General features: G+C 42.6%; 1 protein-coding gene and 1 long non-coding RNA gene across 2 annotated transcripts in view; one reads left to right on the top strand and one right to left on the bottom strand.

The window, feature by feature from the left end:
* Positions 1 to 9,097: 9,097 nt before the first annotated feature.
* Positions 9,098 to 24,677, bottom strand: part of LOC145803295 (uncharacterized) — a 103,637-nt gene continuing 88,057 nt past the window's right edge. Inside the window, exon 2 of the long non-coding RNA XR_014345406.1 lies at positions 9,098 to 9,777. This is a non-coding gene — a long non-coding RNA (uncharacterized LOC145803295). The remainder of the gene's footprint in view (positions 9,778 to 24,677) is intronic.
* LOC114270562 (uncharacterized) lies at positions 13,320 to 18,632 on the top strand. The gene is made up of 2 exons (XM_028212085.2): positions 13,320 to 17,852; positions 17,928 to 18,632. The coding sequence occupies exons 1-2, from the start codon at positions 17,787 to 17,789 to the stop codon at positions 18,546 to 18,548; spliced, it is 687 nt and encodes a 228-aa protein (XP_028067886.2). The 5' UTR covers positions 13,320 to 17,786; the 3' UTR covers positions 18,549 to 18,632.

The raw sequence follows: 24,677 nt of genomic DNA, 5'->3' as shown, positions 1-24,677 counted from the left end.
GCTTCCTTTGCAGGATTAGTTGGGGCTATGGTGGTGACGTGGAGTAACTATAGTTTTTGGACATATCTCTTCGATTTCTTTTGTTTTTCTTGAGCTTAGGGTTGATATTAATTTATATATTTATTAATTTTTTTTTATGACTTTTGTATTAGGATAATTTGACATGGTTTGTAACTGTATATTATTTAAGTTATTTTGACTATTTGTTATATAATGAAATTATGGTGGATGGTTTGGTTGGCGTTTAGTTTTTTTTGTTTCACCCATAGGATTTGAATGATGGAATATTGATTGGGATTTAGTCTTAATTTAATATTTAATTGTCCGAATTTTGAGGCGTGACAGTCACGGCCCTTCGCAAACGTGACTTTCCCTCCTCACAAGCGCAATTAGAACCTAGGCTACTACCCAGCAGTCAACCGACAATACTCGAAGGTCCAAACCTACCAGGTACAACCAAAATTACACAGGACAACCCCGTGTTGCAACCAAAAACAAAATGGATTGGGTTTGTTTAACCCGAGCCATTATAGTTTTTCATCCTAATTTGTTAGGCTTTTTGTCCTAATCTTTGTTGTATGTAATTTATTTTGGAAAATCCCGTGAGAAAAATGATACAATTGTTTCACTTTATTTTTCTCTTTGTTGGATTTTTTATTTGTAGTATAATATCTTCTTGGTTATCTTCTTGGGGTTATAAACTTGATTGTTGCAGATTTGGTAGCTCGAAGATGGATTGGCATGTGTTGCTAAAGGTTTTGTTTGACCTTGTTTTGTTGGCATAGACATGTGCTAAAAGATTGCCAACGTTTTATCTTTGGTTTGGTTAGTCAAAAAATGATGTAGTTGGCTAATTTTTTGATGGACAAACATGTGTGGAAGATTGTTGAATTTTCCAGCCTAAAGAAATGGGTCTATGTTGGGCGAAATGGTGGACAAAGCATGGCCGAAAGTAAGGATGAAAACTTGGATTTAAAAGTCTGAGAAAGCTACTAGGCTACTGGCCTGGCATGCCTCATCGCGCCCGCGATACTCACCATCACGTCCATAACCACAATCATTGCACCCGTGACTAGGCTGCGTCTCCCATAAGTTTTCTCTGCATCCCGCGAAGATAGGTCGCGTCTGCGACCCCCATGACCGCACCTATGACCATGTGTACTATGGCCACGAGGTGTCCTGATCAAGGTCTATTTAAGGCATGCTCAGCTAAAGCACTTTGTATCTCTGACACTTATTTTCTAAGTACTCTCTCCCAAGTTCTTCTGAATATTTTTATTATGAGAGATTGTTTTTATGAGTGAGATACATTTTTGTAGAGAGGTTTTGTTGAGTGTTTGAGAGTAAACTTTGTAGTGAGGATTACTTGTGATTCTCTCATTTGCTTGATGATTGATTAGCATCTAGGAACTTCTAATATAGTCATAAAGCTACACAAGTTCTTCGCATCTTTCTAAAAGTGAACCTCCTTGGTGGATTCCAAGATTATAGATTTTGATGAATTCTGGAGTCTTTATCATCGTGGCAATTCAACAACCGTTGCGGAGATCTAGTGGAAGAAGAAGTCTTACTCGTAGGTTGAGCAAACGTGTGTCCTCAATATGGCCTTTGTAAGATATCTCTTGTACACTTTTCTTTCATAGTGAATTGTTCGTCTGGCTGAGGGCCGTGGTTTTTTCTCACAAGTTAGTGGATTCCAATTATGATTTTTTCACATAAAAAATATCTTGTGTCATGGATTAATTCTCTCTCTCTCTCTGTCTCTCTGTTTCTCTCTCTCTCTCACATCTACATTGATCATGGCTATATAATTTTTAATTTGGATTACCTAAATCGATAATCACTTATCACGGGACAAATCTAGATTTTCAAAAGGATTTTTCAATTGGTATCAAAGCAGATCGCTCGTACTTTGTTTTCTCGAAACTATAAGAGTGTGATCCTAAAGTGATTATTGATTAAGGATTCAATCCAAGGAAATAATGTTTCACATAAACCTCCGTTGATAACTGGATTTTACTAATGCGAATTAGAATAGCAAGGCTATCAATGCTATTTTTGGCTTTGTCACACAAGAAGAATTTCGCTGTATTTGTACGTGTAAAATTTCCAAAAAAGCATGGGATATACTTGAAACAGTTCACGACGGCACAAAAGCTATTAAAATAAGCAAACTTCAAAGGCTCACATCTAATTTTGAAATTCTTTTAATGAAAGATAATAAGACTTTTGGTGATTTTTATGCCAAGCTCAGTGACATTGTTAATTCATGTTTTGCATTAGGAGAAAAAAATCCCGAAGTCTAAGCTTGTAGCTAAAATTTTTGAGATCATTACCCGATCGTTTTCAATCAAAAGTTATAGTTATTGAAGAAGCTCAAGAGGTTGATAATCTTAAGCTGGATCAACTGGTTTGAAACCTACAAACTTATGAGAGTAACATTTTTTCAAAAAAGAAACAAAAAGAAAATCTTGTTTTTACAAGCTCTCATAAGAAAGTTCAATCTCCTAAGGAAGAGACGATTTTGAATTAGTAATGATGGGTCTATTTACAAAGCAATTTGAAATTTTTGAAAAAGAAAAAGCTTAATTTCAGGGATTCAAATCCAAGGGAGAAAGGTAATGATGAGCAAAATTTTGCTAACCTTGACAAAAAGAATTTTTTTTTCAAGAAATACAATGCTATGCATGTCAAGGATTTGGTCACATAGCAACCAAGTGTCCTTCCAAGAAGAATATAAAGAAAGCTCTCAAAATTAAGGGATGATGAGAGCAATTCCAAAAATGAGGAAGGAAATGAAGGCTCAAGCGAAGGTCCATTCATGGCCTTTTGTCTAACACGTTCAAAACATGAGCAAGAAGCAACCCACAATGCTTTGGTTGCAAGTCTTAATCCAACATAAAAAAAAAAAAAAAGAGAACAATTATGATAGTGAAGCTGAGAATTTTCAAGACACCTATGTGAAGACATACAATGAGTGCCTTGATTTGTCAAAACAAAAAAGCGAACTCATTACTAGCTTAGAAGAAAGTAAGAATGAGAATGTTCAATTGATGAAGGAGCTCTTAGAAGCTCATAAAAAATTAAGCTCTCTCCCCACTGGAAAGAGCATTTTGATTGATGAACTATCTATTTGCAAAAATGAGATAGAGTTTTTCTTGGTGCTCATAATGAGCTTAAAAAGAGTTTGAAGAGAAGTGTGCCAAGAGGGAACTTAAATTAATCGGTGCCAATGCCACACTCAAATTATGAAACACAAGTTCAAATAATTTAGATGTTGTTCTAAATTAACAAAAATTGGCAAATGATAAGAGTGGACTTGGTTACTTCAACAATCATGACTTCAAGCCAGAAGCATCATCCTCCAACAATACAAGCACTTAAGAGTTAAATGGCCTTGTCAAAGGAAAAGGTAGAATTTCTTCAATGTCAAAGTCAACTTATGAAAATGCTTTGGAAAAGAAATTTATACCCGTTTGTCATCATTGTGGAGTGAGTGGTTACATTAGGCCTCATTGCTTGAATTTGTATAAGGCTAACCATGGCAAAGATGGTGTTGTTTCTCGACAAGCTCAAAGGTCACAACATATGCACAAGCAGCGACAACATGAGCACAAACGGAACATTCAATGGGGTAAGCCAGCAACAAGATATCCAAAGGATGGTAATTCTATGTTTAGGTGTGATTTTTGTGGTAAATTAGGCCATCTTCGCCCTTATTGTTATGTGCTTAGTGGTTACGATTTGCTGAGAGAAAATTCAAATGATCAATAAGGTGGTCACTTTTCAAAAAATCATGATGGAATTTCTCATGCTAAGCCTAGATCGGTTTGGGTGAGAAAGGTTGATTTGAGATGAAAAATTTATGGTTTTGTACATATGATCTTACTTTTGTAGTTGTCTCTTTTGATCGTCTAGTCGTTCTTCTTTGAGTTTTTGAGTCTTTTTCTGTGTTCTTGAGTCTGCTACATTTTTATCCAATTTTCAGTCTCAGGGGGAGTACCTTAGAATGGTTGTGGGAAAAAGGAATTGTGCGGGCAAACTTGAATTTTGAACATATTGCTTTTGGCTTAATTGGTTATGTGTTTCTGAACTCTTTCTTGTGAAAAACCTTGTTTTATAATTGCATGACATGTTTTCTTTTTGTAACTCACATCTCACTTGAATACTGGTGAACTTTGTCTCATTGTGTACTGTAAACTTAAAAACACAGAATGTGCAGCGGATAAAATAATCAGATCATACCTTCTTGATGATAGAACCTTCTTGGATAAATCACGTGCTTCCAGGAAACTTCTTGATGAACCAACCCAGCAGTGGAGTGATATCACAGATTGAATATCACCCACACAAACCACAGTGTCAAAGACTTGATCGTTGTGTTTTTGGGAGAGAGTCAGTATATGGGTAGAAACAGACTATACGTTGTTTCTCACTTGGATTACCCATAACCATATATCAGATATATAATATATTATAATATCTATCCATATCAGTTAAAACTGATAATATCTGTATCTTGAGTGGTTATCCTAAATAGGTTTGAATTCAAATTCAAAACCTATTTGGATAATGATCAAATTTAAATTTAAATGGTCATGCCACATGGGCGCCCATTACTAACATCTCCCACTCGCACATGAGTTGGCATGACACTGCCACATCTCTATCTCAATCTCCCCAAAAAGAACAATCTCATACTAGCCAATGCACTGTGCGACCGCTGAGAACACCTGCAAGTGGGAGCTCTATACTAGAAACTCAATATGAGTCAGCATAGAGACATCAACCCAAAAAGAACAGAAATAGTGTCTCATGTACCCAGACCCATCTAGCTACATCAGTCCAAAAAACATCTCTAATCCCTCAAAGAGCATGTTTGACTCTCCTAGGTCCCGCATTATATTCACACCCAATCAGCATCCTATAAAGAGCGATGTGAGTTGTCGACAGTGAATATAGAGCAGAGATGTAGAACTAGATGATCTTCTCTTCACCCTCATATCATTCAATTTGAAATTGACCGCTTTCCCAGTAATGTCCTTTAAAGCCGAATCATACATGACCGCAGGCAACATACCAAAGTAGCTGAACATCAACTCCTCATCTTATGACATAGTCAAAGGTCACAAAAGGCACAAAGTAAAGTCATTTAGGAAAAAATGACTTTTAGGACTCACACGGTGAAGAAGTAGGGATCCATTCTTTCACCTCGCTAACGGGTCGATAAGCACATGCAGTATGGATGCATGTTATAGTGGAGTTACTCTTCCAAAGAGTGATGTTAAACTCACACACCATACAGATCTTAGTCTAGTCGCTCTTAAGCACACGAGTCGCTTCCTAGCGTCTAACTCGAATTCTCTATTTGCTCGCCTCTCAGGCATCAAATGAGATCTCGCATCTGGCTATCCATAACAGACATATCATGGAAAAGTGGGTACTCTCATATCCATGGTCGGTCTCTAACAAGACCTCATCTTGGCTCCAACCAAGGCGACATAGCTAGTGGATAATTTTAGCTTCTAGTCTTATCCTTACTCGCTATCCAGCGCTAAGGGCGATTGCTCGTGTGAGTGAGCCAATCTTGCCTGCTAACATCAATTTAATTGTTTTGTGTATGCTAATTCACAAACCATTACTAAAAGTAGTAAACATAAATGTGTGATAGAAACAAGTATGAATACTAATGGCATAAATATCCCCAAAAAATGAGTTCAACTGAATACACATAAAAAATATCACCACCTACGTAGTCCTAAAGCCCTAACATGAGTAAGATAAACATCTCTAGCAATGGGCTTAGTCAAAGGGTCCGCAACCATGCGACTCGTAGGGATGTGCTCCAGGATCACTTCTTTCTGCGCCAAAATATCTCTGATAAAATTGAACCTCACATCAATGTGTTTGGTTCTGCCATGGTATTTAGGATCCTTAGCGTAAGCGAGTGCAGCCATGCTGTCACAATGGATAGTCACAGGGTCTGAAGTGTGTGTGACAACATCCAAATGCTGAAGGAATCTCCTCAACCACACGGCTTCCTGAACGGCAGATGAACAAGCCACAAACTCAGCCTCCATGGTCGATAAGGCGATGCAGGATTGCTTCTTACTGCTCCAAGAAATAGGACCATCGCTAAGCATGAAAGCATATCCTGAAGTAGACTTACGCTCATCTAGGTCTCCTCCCCAGTCAGCATCACAATAGCCAACTAGATGTAGATCTGAACTCTGGTAGCAAAGTGTGTAATCTGCAATTCCTCTAAGATATCGTAATATCCTCTTAACTGTTTTCCAATGAGCTGGTCCTGGGTTGGATTGGTAACGACTCACCAATCCGACTGCATAACAAATGTCAGGACGTGTACACATCATAACATACATCAAGCTTCCAACATCATTTGCATAGGGAACACGGGCCATCTTTTCATTTTCTTCTTGAGTCTTAGGACCCATATCAAGGCTTAGGCTCTCGCCTTTTGCAACAGGAGTGTCAATGGGTTTGCAGCTCTGCATCTGGAACCGCTCTAGAATAGTCTTAATGTAAGCCTCTTGAGATAAACCAAGAAGTCTCCTAGAGCGATCCCTGAGGATCTTAACACCGAGCACATAGCTCGCCTCACCCATGTCCTTCATTTCAAATGTAGAGAACAACCACATTTTAGTGGCGACAATCATCTCCTTGTCATTTCCAGCCAATAATATGTCATCTACATATAATGACAATATCAGAAAAATGTCCTTGGACCGCTTAACGTACACACAGTGATCTTCATCAATCATCGTAAACCCATTTGAAACAATGGCTCGATGAAATCTCAGATTCCACTGTCTGGATGATTGCTTTAAGCCATAAATAGATCGTTGAAGCTTGCAAACTTTGCGCTCCTGACCTACTGCCACAAAGCCTTCTGGTTGATCCATATAGATCTCTTCATCCAATTCTCCATTGAGAAATGCAATTTTAACGTCCATCTGATATAGCTCTAAGTCCAACTGAGCTACTATGGCCAGGATTAGGCGAATAGAGGCAAACCTTACAACTGGTGAAAAAGTTTCCTCATAGTCCACACCCTCTCGTTGGGTGTAACCTTTCGCCACTAGGCGAGCCTTATACCTTTCTATGGAACCATCCGCCTTGCGCTTGATTTTGAGGACCCATTTGTTCCCAATAGTCTTGCGCCCTAGCGGCAAATCAACCAAGTCCCAGACATGATTTTTCTTCATAGACTCTATTTCTTCTTCCATTGCAGTACTCCATTCTTTACTAGCAGGGGATGAGAGAGCCTCCTTGAGATTCTTAGGCTCCATCTCATCACTCGGAGCAATCATGAATGCTTCCCCTTCAATCTCAAAACGACGACGGGGTATAGCTCCACGTTTGCTTCTACGTAGTTGAGAATCCTGAGAATCCTCATCCATTGGATCTAATCCATGGGTAGGTAGATCGCTCCCACTGTCCCTAGGAGCTTGAGGAATTATTTCCTCATTCTCTACTAAGCTACTAGGTGCGCCTTCAAGTAAATCCTTCATCTCGTAGAATTCTACTTCTCTAGTTACCTCACCTCTGCTAGGGAAATCCTCCTCTAGGAAATCCACATCTCGCGACTCAATTTCAGTCACACTTCCATCCGGATGCTCCCCAACAAACACATAGCCCTTAGAATGCTCACTATAGCGAATGAAGATACACTTCTTTCCTCTAGGGCCCAACTTCCCAAACTTATGAGAAGCGTTGTGTATGTAAGCTGCCGAACCCCAAGGCCGCAAATTGCCCAAATCAGGCTTTTTGCCAGTCCACATCTCATATGGGGTGGAAGGAACTGATTTGGAGGGCACACGGTTAAGGACGTAGGCAACAGTCAACAAAGCATCTCCCCAATAAGAAATTGGAAGATTAGCTTGCGTCATCATTGATCTAACCATGTCAAGCAATGTGCGATTCCTTCTCTCCGCTACACCATTTTGTTGCGGAGTCCTAGGAATTGTCAATTGCCTGATAACTCCTTTTTCCTCACAGAGCACTTTAAATTGCTCAGATAGATACTCACGTCCTCGGTCAGTCCTTAGTGCTTTAATGCTCTTGTCTAATTGATTCTCAACCTCATTAACATACCGTCTAAAGCAATCCAATGCTTCTGACTTGTGAGAAATCAGATAGACATGACCAAAACGTGTGCAATCATCTATAAATGTGATGAAATAAGGGGCTCCATGCCTTGCCCTCACATTCATTGGTCCACATATATCAGAATGAATAAGTTGCAATGGGATAGATGCCCTTATGGCTTTCCCAAATGGTTTTCTTGTTGCCTTTCCAGCAAGACAGTGCTCACAAGTAGGCAAAGTGACTCTAGCGAGTGGGCCTAAAAGACCTTCTCTAGCCAATCTAGTCATCCTGTCTTGCCCTATGTGGCCTAATCTAGCATGCCATCTCATAGAATCATTATCACAAAAAGATGCAATATTAGAAATAGAGCCATTGGCATTTTTATTAATACTAGAATCATCCACATCCAAAACTAAAAAACCATCTGAAAGATAACCAAAACCATAAAAAATTGTTCCCAAATAAATGCTAACACCATTATTCTCAAAACAAAAACTAAAACCAAGGCTCATCATGCTAATAACTGAAACTAAGTTTCGCCGAATATCCGGAGCATAAAGAACATCATGAAGATACAAGGTGCGCCCTCGTCGCATTTCCAGCTTGAATGGGCCAATGCCAAGCACCTCCATACTGGACTCGTTCCCCATGTAAACGTTTCTGCTCCCAGCAGGTACTCGACGATACTCAATGAACCCTACTCTGTCCCTCGCGATGTGGTCTGTTGCTCCGGAGTCTACAACCCAAAAATGAGGAGAATGAGCAATTAATGCTTGACTAGACACAAAGCATTGAATGCGAGAAATTAAGTAAGGGAGTACCTTCTTCTGCTCAGGGCAATCCCGAGCGAAGTGTCCTTCTTTGTTACAGTTAAAGCATGTCAATTTAGCCTTTGCCTTCTTACCACCTCTCTTGCCCCTACGCTTGAAATTTCTAGCGCCATTGGGCTTAAGCGCAGCCGCTGCTTGCTTCTTAGGGGCACCTTTGCTTTTCCACGTTTGAACTGAGAAGTCCTACGTGAACTTGACTCAACCACCATAGCAGAACCATCAGACTTAGCCGCCTCAAGGCGCTCAGCCTCTAGCTCCAAATGACGCGATATGTCTTCGAATGTTTTCACACTCTCATTATGCATCATGTTCTGCTTCATCTGCTCCCAAGAATTTGGCAGAGAGCGTATCACAGCCTGTACTTGCTGCTCTTGAGTCAAATTATGCCCAGCAGCCGCAAGCTCACGTATCATGGCTGACATGACTCTCAAATGCTGCTTCATCGAGTGATGCGCCCTTTTCTGATATGAGTCAAACTTCATAGTCAGCCCACGTAGCTTTGCCAAAGAGGTAATACCAAACTTTTGCTTGAGAGCTTCCCACATCTCAAATGCAGTCGGGCAATGCTCAAACTCACTAATCAAGTCGTTGTGCATGCTGCTTAACATAGTAAAGCGCGCACACCGATCTTTGTTACGCCAAGTCTGAAAGGCTTCAAGATCACGACGGTGTTGAGCTGTATTGCCCTGCTCTGGCTCAACCATCACTTGTTCAAGTGTGGTCAACACTTCTTGCTCATTGAGGAGGTATTGGATCTTACGGCGCCATATGTCATAATTGTCGCCATCCAATTTCTCTCCCTTAGTTAAGTCTGCCACCACTGTCTTAGCAGCCATTTCTACATACAGAGTAAATAAATGCGCAGGGGATATTAATGATAGCAACACAAAACAAAATATTTTGCAACAAAAAAGAATCTAAATTAAATAATGATAATTTTACACATGTCTCAAGATCGAAAATTTGCTATGCTCGTAATCATCTCTTGCGCCTCTAGTGATAATTATCAAAATTTAATTTCATTCCATGCGCAAAAAATAATCAAACAATCTCCCACTATTTATGGCATATACAAAGCATGATAAATTCCATACAATAGCATCTCAATATAAATTTACAAACAACTCATGCTATATTTATTTAATGATGGAATTCAAATAAATAATTAATCATGCTTCTTTAATTGCAACATATTAAAAAACCAAAAAAAATTGTATTTAATATGCAGATTATGCCATAATTAAAGTGTACATCATTTTTGAAATTTTTTGGAATTTTCTGAAATTTTCTGGAATTTTAAATAACTAATTAAACACACATAAAATTAGAAATAAAAAATTCAGAAACTAGTAAACAGAAACAATATTCAGATTATGCCATAATTAAAATGTACATTGTTCTGAAATATTCTGAAATTTTTCTGAAATATTCTGGAATTTTAAATGACTAATAAATACACATAAAATTAGAAATAAAAAATTCAGAAACTGATAAAATGAGACAATATTACCAGTAAATAATAAAACCTTTCAGAAGTCTACAATAAATATTTCAGCTCCAGAAAAATATTTATGCAACACCAGAAGCAGTTTAAAGCATAAAACATGAATTATTAACACAGGAAAAATAATTTATATTTTCTGAAAATTTTCAAAATTTTACAGAATGTAGAAAAATTAATTCTGAGTCTAACAGTATAAGCCACGCATAAAACAAATATGTAATGAATTAATTATGACGATTTAACGCAATTCAGAATTAAAAACAAAACAAACAGTGCCTAATCGCCAGCAGTCAAGCCAGCCGAGGAAAACGGCGCGGCGCGGCTCAGCACGCGGCCCAGATCGCGGCTCGGCGCACGGCTCGGCTCGCGGCTCAGCGCGCGGCTCAGCCCGCGGCTCAGCCCGCGGCTCAGAGCACGGCGCGCGTGCGTGGCGCGGAGGGCGCGCGCGTGGCTGCGCCGCTGACGCGCGCGTGAGAGCGCGTGCAAGCGCGTCGGTTGAGCAGCTGGCGCGTGGTGGCGCGTGGCTGCGCGTGGTGGCGCGTGGAAACGGCCCACGGCGTCAGGTGGCGCGTGCAGACCACGCGCCGCCTTCCAGGGTGTTTTCTGGTCCGATTTTTGTACTACCGGACTCCTTTTTTCAAAATAAAACTATTTATGATATGAAAAAAGACATTAATGAACATGAAAAAAGACATTAATGAACATAAAAAAAAATATTTTTATGCTCCTAATCTGATAAAATTTTTTTCTTCCTCTACAAATATTCATGTGTATAATATATATACATATACATATAAAAGTATACACATGATTAAAGGAAACACGAAAATATCCATAAACAGGCTCTGATACCAATGTAAACTTAAAAACACAGAATGTGCAGCGGATAAAATAATCAGATCATACCTTCTTGATGATAGAACCTTCTTGGATAAATCACGTGCTTCCAAGAAACTTCTTGATGAACCAACCCAGCAGTGGAGTGATATCACAGATTGAATATCACCCACACAAACCACAGTATCAAAGACTTGATCGTTGTGTTTTTGGGAGAGAGTCAGTATATGGGTAGAAACAGACTATACGTTGTTTCTCACTTGGATTACCCATAACCATATATCAGATATATAATATATTATAATATCTATCCATATCAGTTAAAACTGATAACATCTGTATCTTGAGTGGTTATCCTAAATAGGTTTGAATTCAAATTCAAAACCTATTTGGATAATGATCAAATTTAAATTTAAATGATCATGCCACATGGGCGCCCATTACTAACATGTACATATATTTTGGGAAACCTACATGTTTATCTTTTGCTCATAGGAGTTCCTGAACCTTGTGTCCATTTTTCATTAATGTAACTTTTTCGGATTGACCATTATCGAGCTATCAATGTTTGATGAGAATTATGCTGAAATGTTGATTTTGTGTTATGTTCAAGGAAAAGGGCTGCATAAGAGAGTGAATTATAGCTACCATGTTTCAGAGGATAAAATTCATATCTCATTGGTTTTAGCTACCGCTCTTAGCAGTATGAAAGCCTCCTTCATTTTTTAAGAATGTTAACAATATAAAAAAAAAAAAAAGTTAAAAAATAATGGAGAAGGAGGTGTTGGAAAATTGCTGGTATTGGCACTTTAAATCATACATTGAAAACTCAAGGTTTGAGTTCCGAAAAATTGTAATGCAGATTTTCGAAACTAAATGTTTAAAACGGAATGTTCATGGCATTATTAAATATGATGTTTTCCCTATTCACACAACACACTTACTTTATGTGAGAGTTTTGTTTACCGAATCTTACTTCTTTTTAAGTGAGTGTATTTAAAATCAAATGAACATTGCCATAAACTTCTAAAACTCTATTTTTCATGTATGACCCAAAGAGTGCTCGGTATTATTTCATTTCGAGCCTTGGACTATGTCTGAAAAGGAGCCCAGTCGCGTCCGCGGCACTTTTCTCACGGCTGTGGTCAGCATACTCGCGCCCGGAGTCACATTCCTCGTGCCTACGAGCGTTTTGGGTAAAATCCCTTATTTCTCACTTCAATCGCAACCGCGACCTGGTTTTTCACCTCTTGTCTGCCTATTCCTCCTCCTGTGCATCTAGGGTTTGGTTTCCTTGGGTTTTCATCAATTCCTGATGATTTCTAGGTAATTTCTTCATTTTTCCCTCTTGATTTCATGTTTTATTTTGTTGATTTGAGTTTTGATTTTGGTTTCAAGCCCTAGGTTTTTGCCCTCTTGTGTCTCTCTCTTGTGTTAATCAATTTTTGTTTCTTTCCTCCATGATTTATTCTCGTATTTAATCCCTAGAATTTCTTCTCTTTGATTTGAGTTGAGGGTTTGTGGTCCAAGCAATTTATTTTCTCCATATTGATGGTAGTGGCAAATTTATTGTTGTTAAGTATCTATTTTGTGTTTTTGTTGTCATTTTGCTTAGATCCCTAGATTTTAGTCTCATTTGATTTTCATATTTTTTTTAGGCTTTGTGGCCCTAGAGTGTTTTTTCCTTATCTTTGTTAGGTGATACATTTCTTATTCGTTGGGTCTTTGGTATTTTTGTCTCCTCCGTAACTATAGTTTTGGAATTTTTGGGTGTCCATGGCTTCCTCTTCATCTAAAAAGAGAACCAAGCAACCTGCAAAAAGGGAAAATTTTGGCTGTGTTTGGTGTGAGTTTCAAATCAAATTTCCATCCTTATATTTGAATGCTATGTTTGGTTTGAGTTTTCAAATTATGATTCCAAATCAATTTCAAAACACATATTGAAAACATATTTGGTAAACCAGACAATTTTTAAATTTTTTGTCTACCCGGTCGTCCGCCTGGATATCATCCCGGATGTTCGACTGGTTGACCGGAACTAGACCTGTCAACTAGTCAGATCCGAGTCGGATCCGTCAAAATCCGATTCGATCTGATTAACCATTAATCCAAATCCAAATCTGATTATTAAAAATCTAATTACATGTAATCCGATCCGATCCGTTTTAAACAAATATCTGATCCATATAATCCAATCCGATCCTTTTTCCCCTCTCTCTCTCTCTCTTTCTCTGTGTGTGTGGTTAGCAGCCATATAAAGTCAATAAAATACCAATTATAAAAAAAAACATTGTTTGTAACATCAAATTTTGAATACTTCTACTACTCATAAGATTATACAAAAAAAAAAAAAAAAATCAGTATCTAAAACATTCAATGCTTTTTTTTTGAAGAAAAAAAAAATGGACAGAACATAAGAAGGGGAGATGAATACAAAAAGCAAACAAATAAATCATTCAGTATCTAACTTATAAAAAAAAAATGCACCTAATATTTTTTTTTTTATCTAACTCATTCAAAGTTAAATCATGAAACTTAATATTTTTTTCACTATCTAGCTCATGAAATACTAAACCATGGCAACCATAGACAAAAATAAAATAATTATAATAGTTAACGATTGATTTATACATTTACACCCACATTTCACCACAAAAACAAAATAAAGTAATTAATGACAAATTATCCACAAGCTTCTCCTAAGTAAATTGTCTTAGACTTTGTTTGTATGCATTTAACTGACTCCATCTCTTTCTCCATTAACACCATTGTGAAGTCCTACACTATTTCAGTCCTGCACAATTGAAATAGAAAATAGTTCAATTGACCTTGGGTTCAAGGACAAAACAAAAACAAACCCTTGTAATTCTAGTGAGATGACAGTAAAAAAGAAAAAAGAAAAAAGGTGTGTAGATAACTTCTATCACAATGCAAATGACATACCAAGTGATTCAATTCATCTATGTTACCACCTACCAATCTAGACTACGAAGGCTTCATGAACTTACCATTCACATGAAGTTACCATGCAGTATAACTCTCTTATTTTAGTATTTTCCTGCTGAGATGTATGTTGGAAGAAAATAAGGAGTAGTTATTTCTTTCAAATTCACTTGTCAGTTCTCACAAGCATTGTTTATTTGCCTGCATATTCTTTATGTTGACTATAGAAAAGCAACATTGCATCCTCTAATTCCTTCCCAAAACCTAAAAAAAGTTAACTATGTTGTAAAGAGAACAGTTAAAAAATTAAGTTTTCCTTCTATGATGCGGTTTAGCCCCATTATCAGACAGAAGTCAGATGACATGGAAGCTTCCAATAGTGGAATTAACCATATTATAGCATTTTGTAACTAGAACCAAGGCGTGTACTAAACTGATGTTCATAATGTCGACAAAGACTTGGCGTACAGAGATTTGTACTCCATTAAAAAAGTTGAAGCGGGGATAAAGACTAAACTAAAGGGTAATGCATATTTGTAATCCATTAAAAAAAAACACCACATTGCTCTGGCTCGAGAATCAGTCACCCATTTGATTGTTTCTCAAGAAACAAATGTAAGAATTTGATAGCATTCTATCTATTCTGTTAAACTTGGAAAATCAAAAGTCATATATGATGTACAGGGAGCAAATATTCAGGCAAACCCGCACTCCTTTCTTCCAAGTTCCTACCAGTCCGATCGACCTGCGAGCACAACGGCGGTGAGCTACCCGGCGGTGTGTGGCCGGAAAACCCCTCTGACGATCAAGTTAGACACACACACAGGGATAGAGAAGGAGAGAGAGGAGGGTGTTGAGTGTTTGTCTCACCAAATGTCTTTTTTTGTTTTTTTAGCATGGGGGACACAGACATGCTTATATACCTTCTGCGCCCCAAATCTACCCTTAGTGCTCTCTCGACACGTGGTACTGCTATCCCATCCGTCAACACAAATCTCGCTGTACATCACCTAACCCAACTGCCAGCCCACTCTGCTGGGAGCTCAGCAACCGGGGTACAGCATCACGGCCGCCGACATCCAGGCTGCGCTTCATGCCCAAGTGTAGCAATAGCCGAGCTCCGTCCCTATCATGCTCGACTGCATTCCGGCGAAGTCGAGCTCCAGAAAGGTCACGCCGATCAACCAAAGGCTTTCCTGCCGAGCTTCGGGCACGAGCTTCCCTGCCGAGCCAAAGGTGTATGCCTTCTGGCCAAGCAACTCAAGCTGCACGGTCACCACCGGTGCAAATAGTTCGGCCACGGGCCGAGCAGCCCCACCTCCAGGCAAATCCTAAGCTATCTCGGCCCAACACGCCCCTGGGCCTTCAACTTGCACGGTTTTTATCTCGGCCCACTTCCGGCTCATAAATCTCCCTCTTAATTGCCCATTAATTCCGTCCGCGCAAGCGTGACTAGGATTATTTATCCTGACCGGGGTAACACTTCCTCGGTCTTCAGTTTTGCAAGAGGTCAACCGAGCTAGTTTTCTTGCTCGGCTCCCTGATTCACTCGGTCGACGCCTCGTCTGGCCTTCCTATCTCTTCAACTCTAACGCTGCCATTAATGGGGGCACGTGTCAATACCTTCTTCCATTAATGGGGGCACGCTGCCCTCGAGCAGCCAACCCAACTGTCCCCTCAAATTTGAATTTGGGCGGCTTCTTCCCCTCTATAAACATGCCCCTTCTGGCTTCCTTTCATTCCTACTGCCTCTTTTCAAGCCTTCGATGTTTCAGAGCTCAAGCACCCCCAGCAAAACTTCGTCCCTGTCATTCCTTGCATTTGTGCTCGAAGAAGTAGGCCCTGCCCTCAACTGGTAAGTTCCTTGAACCTCGTTTTTGCTATTTCAGTCGGCATTTCACATATTGGGGCACTAAATCTGTAGGTTTTAGGACATAGGCACCCAAAACCGTCCCTAACCCTTCACTCTCCTTGCTGTTCTTCATTTTCTCTGATGAACACTGAGGATCTGGGGCGGACCGGGCTCCAGGTCTTCCTTTGATCCAAAAAATCATTCGGACCGAGCAAATAAGCAGTTTGTCCCAACCTTAGTAGAAACCGGGGTAACCAAATGACTTGGCCATTCAACCGGGCTAACATCTGGTTCGCTTGAGCGACCGGCCTCCTTGGTTAGCCTTAACGACCGAGGTGGTTTGGCACTCTGCATGACCGAGCTAAAGTCAAGCACGCTTTGCGCGACCGCGCTCCCTCTTACACTTACCATCCTTTTCTTGCAGAGTCCAAGGGGACCACAGACCATTATCGAGGCTCTCAACGACCGAGCAGCCATCAAGACACCAGTCTGTGCCAAACCACCTTGCCGAGCTGAACCAGTCGGCTGCACATGGGGCCCTTCCGCTTCCTTGTCGACACCCCGGCTGCATTGGCCGTATTCCGGGAAGACTAAGGCATCCCGGCAGATGTTCACCTAGAGCTCGCCGAGATTGAGACAACCCCTTGGGACAAATTAGACCAGTGCCCCTTCACCGTTCTTTCCATCGTTGAGGGAGGCCTCCGCTTTCCGGTCAACCCTTTGCTGACCGAATTCCTGCGCCGCACCGGGCTAGCACCCACACAAGTATCAACCAACACCTACCGAATAATCAACGGCATTCACAAGCTAAATAACCGGCTAGGGACCAACTTAGGTTTAACCGAGATACTGCGACAGTACACACTTGGGCACACGGGCGACGGCCTCGCCTATTACTTAAAAATTCGACCGGGCAAAGAAAAGATAGTGACCGGCACCCCAGACAAGGACTTACACGACGACTTTTTCTGGGTGTCCGGCAACTATGAAACGGCCGACGTACCGGGCTGGTTCATCAGCAATAATTTCGGTTCCACATGTAAGCCGTGCCAACTTGCTCGGTCGATTGCCTTTGTTCCATATTCTTTATTTTAACACTTCTCTTCTTTCCTTTGCAGCAATCTAAGCCTTACAAGCCAACTACCACTATCCCAACGAAGAAGCCATCAGGGCCGTGCTCTGTTATAGCAACCGGGATTGCAACAAGCTGCTCGGCTACACCCCAACCTACCGGTACTCTGATCCACGCTGGAGTAAAGTCACAGACTTTCTCCGTGCTCCATCACCTCTTCCAGACCCAACACTACCGGACGTGCCCCTAATCCGGTTAATTGAGGCAGAAGAGATGGCAAAGAGAAGCCGCATTAAGAACCTACTCACAGCAACTTCCACCGAGATCCCGAGCATCCAAACCCGCCCAATTGCTGCCGGTCAATCCAGTGGGGTCGTGGTTGCCTTGGTTTCTCCGGCTGTCGGTCAAGCCAGCGGAGAGACACGCCGTGCTGGCAAAAGACCACGTGCGGACCCTTCTGCCAAGCTAGTGAGTAAACTCAGCACCGAGCAACCTGCCATCACCGTCGACCCAACACCGGCATAGAGGCCCCAACTCAAACATCGGGGTAAAGACATCCCGACAACTGCTTCTGTTAAGGGTGACAAAGAGCATCTACTCACCTTTGACATTTCAAAAGCACTCCTTCTACCGAGCGACATGGTTGGCAGCGACCACGTGCCAGACACCCGGTTGGTGAAATCCGTAGTGAAGTCCATGACCAGGGTAAGTCCCAACTTATACTTAAATTTTCACAAGTGTTTGCACGGTTTCTTTTCTAATCAAGCTTTCTTCTTGCAGGCCATCCAGAAGCAACACTTGGTCATGGAGAGAATTCATCGACTGCGGCAGAAGGCAAACGACACTGCCAGCCAAGTCCAAAGTCTTCAAACCGAGCTCAGCCGAGCAAAGTCTTCACTGCAGATTGCCAACGCTGACAACACCAAGTTGCTCGGCCAGCTTCGCGACGCCGAGAAAAAACGGGATGAGCTCCAGGCTGAGCTAAACGCACTCAAAGAGTCAAGGGAGAAAGACTGCGAAGACGCCAACAACGCCGACTTTAAAGAGGCCAAGGACAGTTATAAGAAACAGGTCTTCGCCACCCATGACATCCATTTCAAAGAAGGTTGGAAGTCTGCCTGCGAACAACTCGGTCAAGGTCCTGATACCGACGTGTTTGCCTCTCCGCCAGCTATCTTCCTACCGACCTATCTCGTGCCATATGCCAACGACGTCTTCAGGGCGTTGGAGGCTGAGGCCGAGGAAGGACTTGAAGGAGCAGCCAACGCAGATGTTGAGGGAGAGGACCGCCAAGAGCAGGAGCAGCCCGGCCAAACTGCAACCGGCATCCGAGGTCAAAGCCCACCAATCAACCTGGAGGAAGCTGGCGACGAATTCACTAACCTTTCCCCCCTAGTGTAGTTTTCTTAGTTTTTCTTTCTTTTTGCTCAGCACATGTAACTGGGCTGTCTGCCCCATCTCTTGTACATATTTTTATCATCAATGAAAAAGCTCAATTTTCTTAAAGTGTTGGCACGGTCAGCTGAGTAAACTCAACCGGACAAAATACTTCGGCAACATTAACCATCTTGCTTAACTTAACTAACAGGCAAAGGCATCTCGGTAGTAGATACAGCTGAGCACGTCAACTCTTTCAACCGGGGTAAATCATCTCGGTTGAAAATACCCAAGTTGAGCAAAACATCAACTCTTTCAACCGGGGTGAATCATCTCGGTTGAGAATACAAAAGTTGAGCAAAACATCAACCCTTTCAACCGGGGTGAATCATCTCGGTTGAGAATACAAAAGTTAAGCAAAACATCAACCCTTTCAACCGGAGTGAATCATCTCAATTGAGAATACAAAAGTTGAGCAAAATATCAACCCTTTCAACTGGAGTGAATCATCTCGGCTGAGAATACCCAAGTTGAGCAAAACATTAACCCTTTCAACCGGAGTGAATCATCTTGGTTGAGAATACCCAAGTTGAGCAAAACATCAACTCTTTCAACCAGAGTGAATCATCTCAGTTGAAAATACCCAAGTTGAGCAAAACATCAACTCTTTCAACCAGAGTGAATCATCTCGGTTGAGAATACCCAAGTTGAGCAAAACATCAACTCTTTCAACCAGAGTGAATCATCTTGGTTGAGAATCTCAAAACTCAAAACAACATTAAAAATGCTGAGGCAAAGCTGAGTCGCTTCTATATATTGACAAAAATGAATATTGCATGAAGTGTAAGGCAAAAATTTCTTTTGCACAAAAAGAAAGCTAAAGCTAGAAATAATATAGCTTGAGGTTGGCTGCATTCCATGGCCGGGGTATTCCTCTACCATCCAAGTCCTCTAGGTGATATGCCCTCTTGCCTGCCAGACCGGTTATCTTGTAGGGTTCTTCCCAATTTGCCCCTAGTTTGCCTTCACCTGGCACCAGGGTATTGCCCATGACTTTCCTCAAGACCCAATCACCTACTTTAAAGGGTCTGGGGTGCACCGTTTTGTTGTATTTCCTTGAGAGCTCTTGTTGGTAGGCAGCCACATGGATAAGAGCCTTTTCCTGACGCTCTTCCACAAGATCTAGTTCAAGGGCAATGGCTTCGGCGTTCAGCTCGGGTTCGAAGCTTTCACGTCTGAAGGTGGGCGTGCCGACTTCCAGAGGTATGACTGCCTCCATGCCATAAGCCAAAGCAAATAGAGTTTCCCCGGTAGACTGCCGCGGGGTTGTTCGGTATGCCCAAAGGACGCTGGGGAGTTCCTCAGCCCACTTTCCCTTGGCCTTTTCCAGCCGTTTCTTCAACCCATCAAGTATGATCTTGTTCGACGCCTCAGCTTGGCCATTGGACTGTGGGTAAGGCGGAGTAGAGTTGTAGAATTCAATCTTTAAATCTTCACAAAACCCTCTGAATAGGTGATCGTTAAACTGGGTGCCGTTATCAAAGATCAGAATTTTGGGGACGCCAAACCGCGTGACCACGTTCTGCCAGACAAACCGCTTCACGTCTTTCTCCTTGATTGTTGCCAAAGGCTCCGCTTCAACCCATTTAGTGAAGTAGTCTGTGGCCACGATGAAGAACTTCCGGTTGCCTAGTGCTGTTGGGAGCGACCCCACTATATCTAGCCTCCACATCGCAAAGGGCCAAGGGCTGGTGAGAGGAAGAAGTTCCTTGGCCGGCTGGTGGATCTGGTGGGCAAACTTCTGGCATTTCTCACACTTGCGAACATATTTCTAGGCGTCGGCTTGCATGCACGGCCACCAGTAGCCTTGCGAAATAGCTCGGTAGGCCAAGGACCTGCCCTCTATATGACTGCCACAGATGCCTTCGTGAATTTCGTAAAGGAAGGCTTCCACGCTGCTGGGGTGCACACATTTCAGGTAGGGACCGGTGAAATATTTCTTATACAAAGCGCCTGATGGAGAGAGCCAAAACCACTCGGACTTCACCCGCACTTTATGCGCTTCCTTCTTGTTAGCTGGAAGGGTCCGTTCTCTGAAAAAGAGGATTATAGGGTCCATCCATGAAGGACCTAGCTCGGCGCAGAATACTTCTGTCTGCCCTGTTTCCTCAATACTGGGCCTCGGAAGGAATTCAATCAAAAGAGGGTTGGGAGATGTGCTGTTGACCATAGAAACAAGGCCGGCCAACATATCTGCTCGGCCGTTTTCTTCTCGGCCAATCTGTTGGACCCTGATCGCCTGAAATCGCTTGATGTGGTCTCTGACCAGAGCTTGGTACTTCATCATTCTGTCATCTTTGCCTTGTAAACCCCAGAAACTTGGTTAACTACAAGTTGGGAATCACTGTAAACCATTAGCTCGGACGCTTGCATCTGAAGCGCGCTCTTTAGACCGGCCAATAGCGCCTCGTACTCGGCCTCATTGTTGGATGCTAGGAAGCCAAGGGTGATAGAATGTTCAATAGTCAGTCCGTCTGGCGAAATCAGAACTATACCCAGCCCGGCACCGTGACGGTTCGAGGCTCCATCAACAAAAAGTTTTCACATTTCGCCGACAAAGAGCTTCCAACATTCTGAGGGGTCCTGAGAAGCTTGAAGGTTGATGGGATCACGGTTGCTCGGCTGCTCGACTTCCGGTCCCGTGCTGAGCGGTTCCACTTCAACCCCCCTTGGTGATTCGGCGCCGGACTCAGCAAGTTGATCCATAATGCCTAAGTCCATCGGCGAATCGCCAGGTTGCGGTATTATGCCGGCCGCAGGCTCTATGCTGAGCGGTTCCATTTCTTCCCTCCTCGATGATGTGGTGTCGGACAAAGCGAGTTGGGCAGTGATACCCAACTCCGTCATCGCATCACCGGGCTGTGGTATCGTATTAGCTGAAGGTGCTTTGGCAGGGCGCGCAAGTTTCGCGTCGCCAATGCCGTCGAGCTGTGGTATTTCGGTCGAGCTTGCATTCACCTCTTCATCTGCCACGGCAATATCGACCGGACATACCGGATGAGTTCTAAGTGAGAATTCAACAACGAAGTCGGCCAAAGTCTGGGCTTTAATGGCAATGCGCGGCTGGAACTTCACATCGAACTGTCCCAATTCGACCGCCTACTTAAGAATCCAACCGAAAAAATCTGCCCGTTCGAACAAAGCTTTGAGGGGGAACTCGGTCAAGACGATGATGGAATGGGCATGGAAATAGTATGCCAACTTCCATGAAGCCATCATCAAAGCTAACGCAAGTTTTTCCAGCGGCAAGTACCTCGACTCCGCTGGTAGCAAGGCTTTGCTGACGTAGAAGATGGGTAGATGTTTGATTCCTTCCAACCGGACAAGCACCGCATTGACTGCGTGCTGCAATACGGCCAGATAAAGGTAGAGTTCTTCTCCGGGCTCCGGTGTGACCAACAACGGCGCTGAAGACAAATACTCCTTGAGCTCGGCCAAAGCCCGGTCACACTCTTCATCCCATGAGAACTTGGATTTCAAGGCTTGAAAGAAAGGGCGACAGCGATCTGATGTGGCGGCCATTCCGGCCAGATGCTGCACATCCTTAGCCGAGCTGGGCCGTTTAACTCTTGCACGACTTAGATTTGTGTAGGATCTGCTTCGATACCTTGGTTCGTGACTAGGAAACCCAAAAAATTTTCGGATCCCACGCTGAAGGCACACTTAGACGCATTCAGGCGTAGCTTGTGCTTTTTGAGAATGGCGAGCATTCCGACCTCCTCGCTGGCGTGAACCCCATAGGATAGCCGCTGGAACGCCGACACCCTTTGAGCCTCTCGCCGGCGAGCCTGTTCCTTCAAAACTGCCAGCAAATCCTCTGAACGAGCGGAATAGGAGCACCTCGACGTCGTCACCGGACGTGAGGGCTGGTAAGTGCTATCTTGCACGCTGGATTTCTCTACATGCACGTCGGAATCTGCAACCTTGTAACTTCTGGTGATAGAAATGGAAGGAGTGTGCCACTGACTCTGACTGCCTGAACGGCGGGGTTGGGTGCGCTCACTGTGGTCTCCCCCTCCAGCTACACCCTTCCCTTTGACATGCCGCTTCAGCTCCTCTATCTCCGTCGCCATTCGCCGGATGACGGCGTCCTGGTCCCTTAGCTTGTGCTCCAGACGTTTGGCGTGCGATTCTCTCCGCCGCTGATGACCGTCTGGACTCCGTGAATGACCATAACTTCTTCCATGCTTATCCCGCGCGTCTCTTGAGTGTCCTCCTGGAGAAGTCTCCAGGTCCGCCATCGGAGGAATGATGGTGGGATGTCCTTCTCTCCGTCTGCCTGACCCCGGGGTAACTCCGTCGACGGCGGACAACGGAATCTCTTCGTTGTTCGCCATGGACGGTGATCAGAAGAGTCTGGAAGACAAGGTTTTGTCTTCAAAGTTCCCACAAACGGCGCCAATTGTACGGGGAGCAAATATTCAGGCAAGCCCGCACTCCTTTCTTCCAAGCTCCTACCAGTCCGATCGACCTGCGAGCACAACGGCGGTGAGCTACCTGGCGGTGTGTGGCCGGAAAACCCCTCCGACGATCAAGTTAGACAGATACACACAAGGATAGAGAGGGAGAGAGAGGAGGGTGTTAAGTGTTTGTCTCACCAAATGTCTTTTTTTGTTTTTTTAGCATGGGGAACGCAGACATGCTTATATACCTTCTGCGCCCCAAATCTACCCTCAGTGCTCTCTCGACACGTGGTACTGCTATCCCATCCGTCAGCACAAATCTCGCTGTACATTGCCTAACCCAACTGCCAGCCCACTATGTTGGGAGCTCGGCAACCGGGGTACAGCATCACGACCGCCGACATCTAGGCTGCACTTCATGCCCAAGTGTAGCAATAGCCGAGCTCCGTCCCTATCATGCTCGACTGCATTCCGGCGAAGTCGAGCTCCAGAAAGGTCACGCCGATCAACCAAAGGCTTTCCTGCCGAGCTTTGGGCACGAGCTTCCCTGCCGAGCCAAAGGTGTATGCCTTTTGGCCGACCAACTCAAGCTGCACGGTCACCACCGGTGCAAGTAGTTCGGCCACGGGCCGAGCAGCCTCACCTCCGGGCAAACCCTAAGCTATCTCAGCCCAACACGCCCTTGGGCCTTCAACTTGCACGACTTTTATCTCGGCCCACTTTCGGCTCATAAATCTCCCTCTCATATGATATTATAAGACATAACATTTTTTCTTCCCTTTCCTTCTGTTTTATTTTCTTGGCAACCAAACAGATCAAATTTATCCATCAATGTGCAACTTCCACCAATAATCCAGGCAATCAAAAGGACAAAAAAAGAAAAAGAACAAAGAGAAGAGTATGAAGATCATCAAACTTGCAAAAGTTTCAAAGCAGAATTCAAAAACTCAAAACTAAACACATTGCTCTGTGATAGAGCCTCTGTCCATATAGATCACTCATTTCTCCAACTTAAGATAACTTCTCCTATCACAATGAGAATGACAAACCAAGTGATTCAATTCAATCCATCTACTCATATGAGCATTCTTCTACATCCGCAATGTCAAAATAATGAGACATTAAGATATTTATAGAACTAAACCAAGTGATTCGGGTTATACCCAATCCATTGACAGGCCTACATGGAACACACATGAAGAATGTGAAGCATATATGTGTCTGCATCCCATACTTTCTCCTTCATTTTTTTCCAGATTCCATGATTCCAAACACAATAAACAGAAACAAATTTGAGTATGCAATTTCAACTGGCATGTAATGAAACATGTGTGTTCGCGAGTGTTCAGATATCAAAGATAAAATAAAAAAATAAAAAAATAAAAAAAAAACATATGCGATATAAAAAGTTAAATGTTCTATCATGTAGTTCAAAACAAAGGACAGATGCATGAAGAATGTGAAACATTGACGTCTGCATCTCCTACTTTCTCTACTTTTTTTTCTTTTTTCTTTCAGAATTCTATAACTCCAAATAGGCAATATATAAAAACAAATTTGAGTATGTAATTTCAACTGACAAATAATGAAACATGTGTGCGCATGTGCATATACTACAGCTAGCGAAAAAACAAAATGTGTGGTGAACATTCTATCATGGAGTTCAAAATAAGTATGTTCACATAAAAGG

The sequence above is a fragment of the Camellia sinensis genome, chromosome 11, assembly GCF_055761805.1.
Source record: "Camellia sinensis isolate YWXY chromosome 11, ASM5576180v1, whole genome shotgun sequence".
NCBI lineage: Eukaryota > Viridiplantae > Streptophyta > Magnoliopsida > Ericales > Theaceae > Camellia > Camellia sinensis.
Note: the sequence above shows the minus strand (reverse complement) of the source record. Positions and strands in the feature narration are given on the sequence as shown.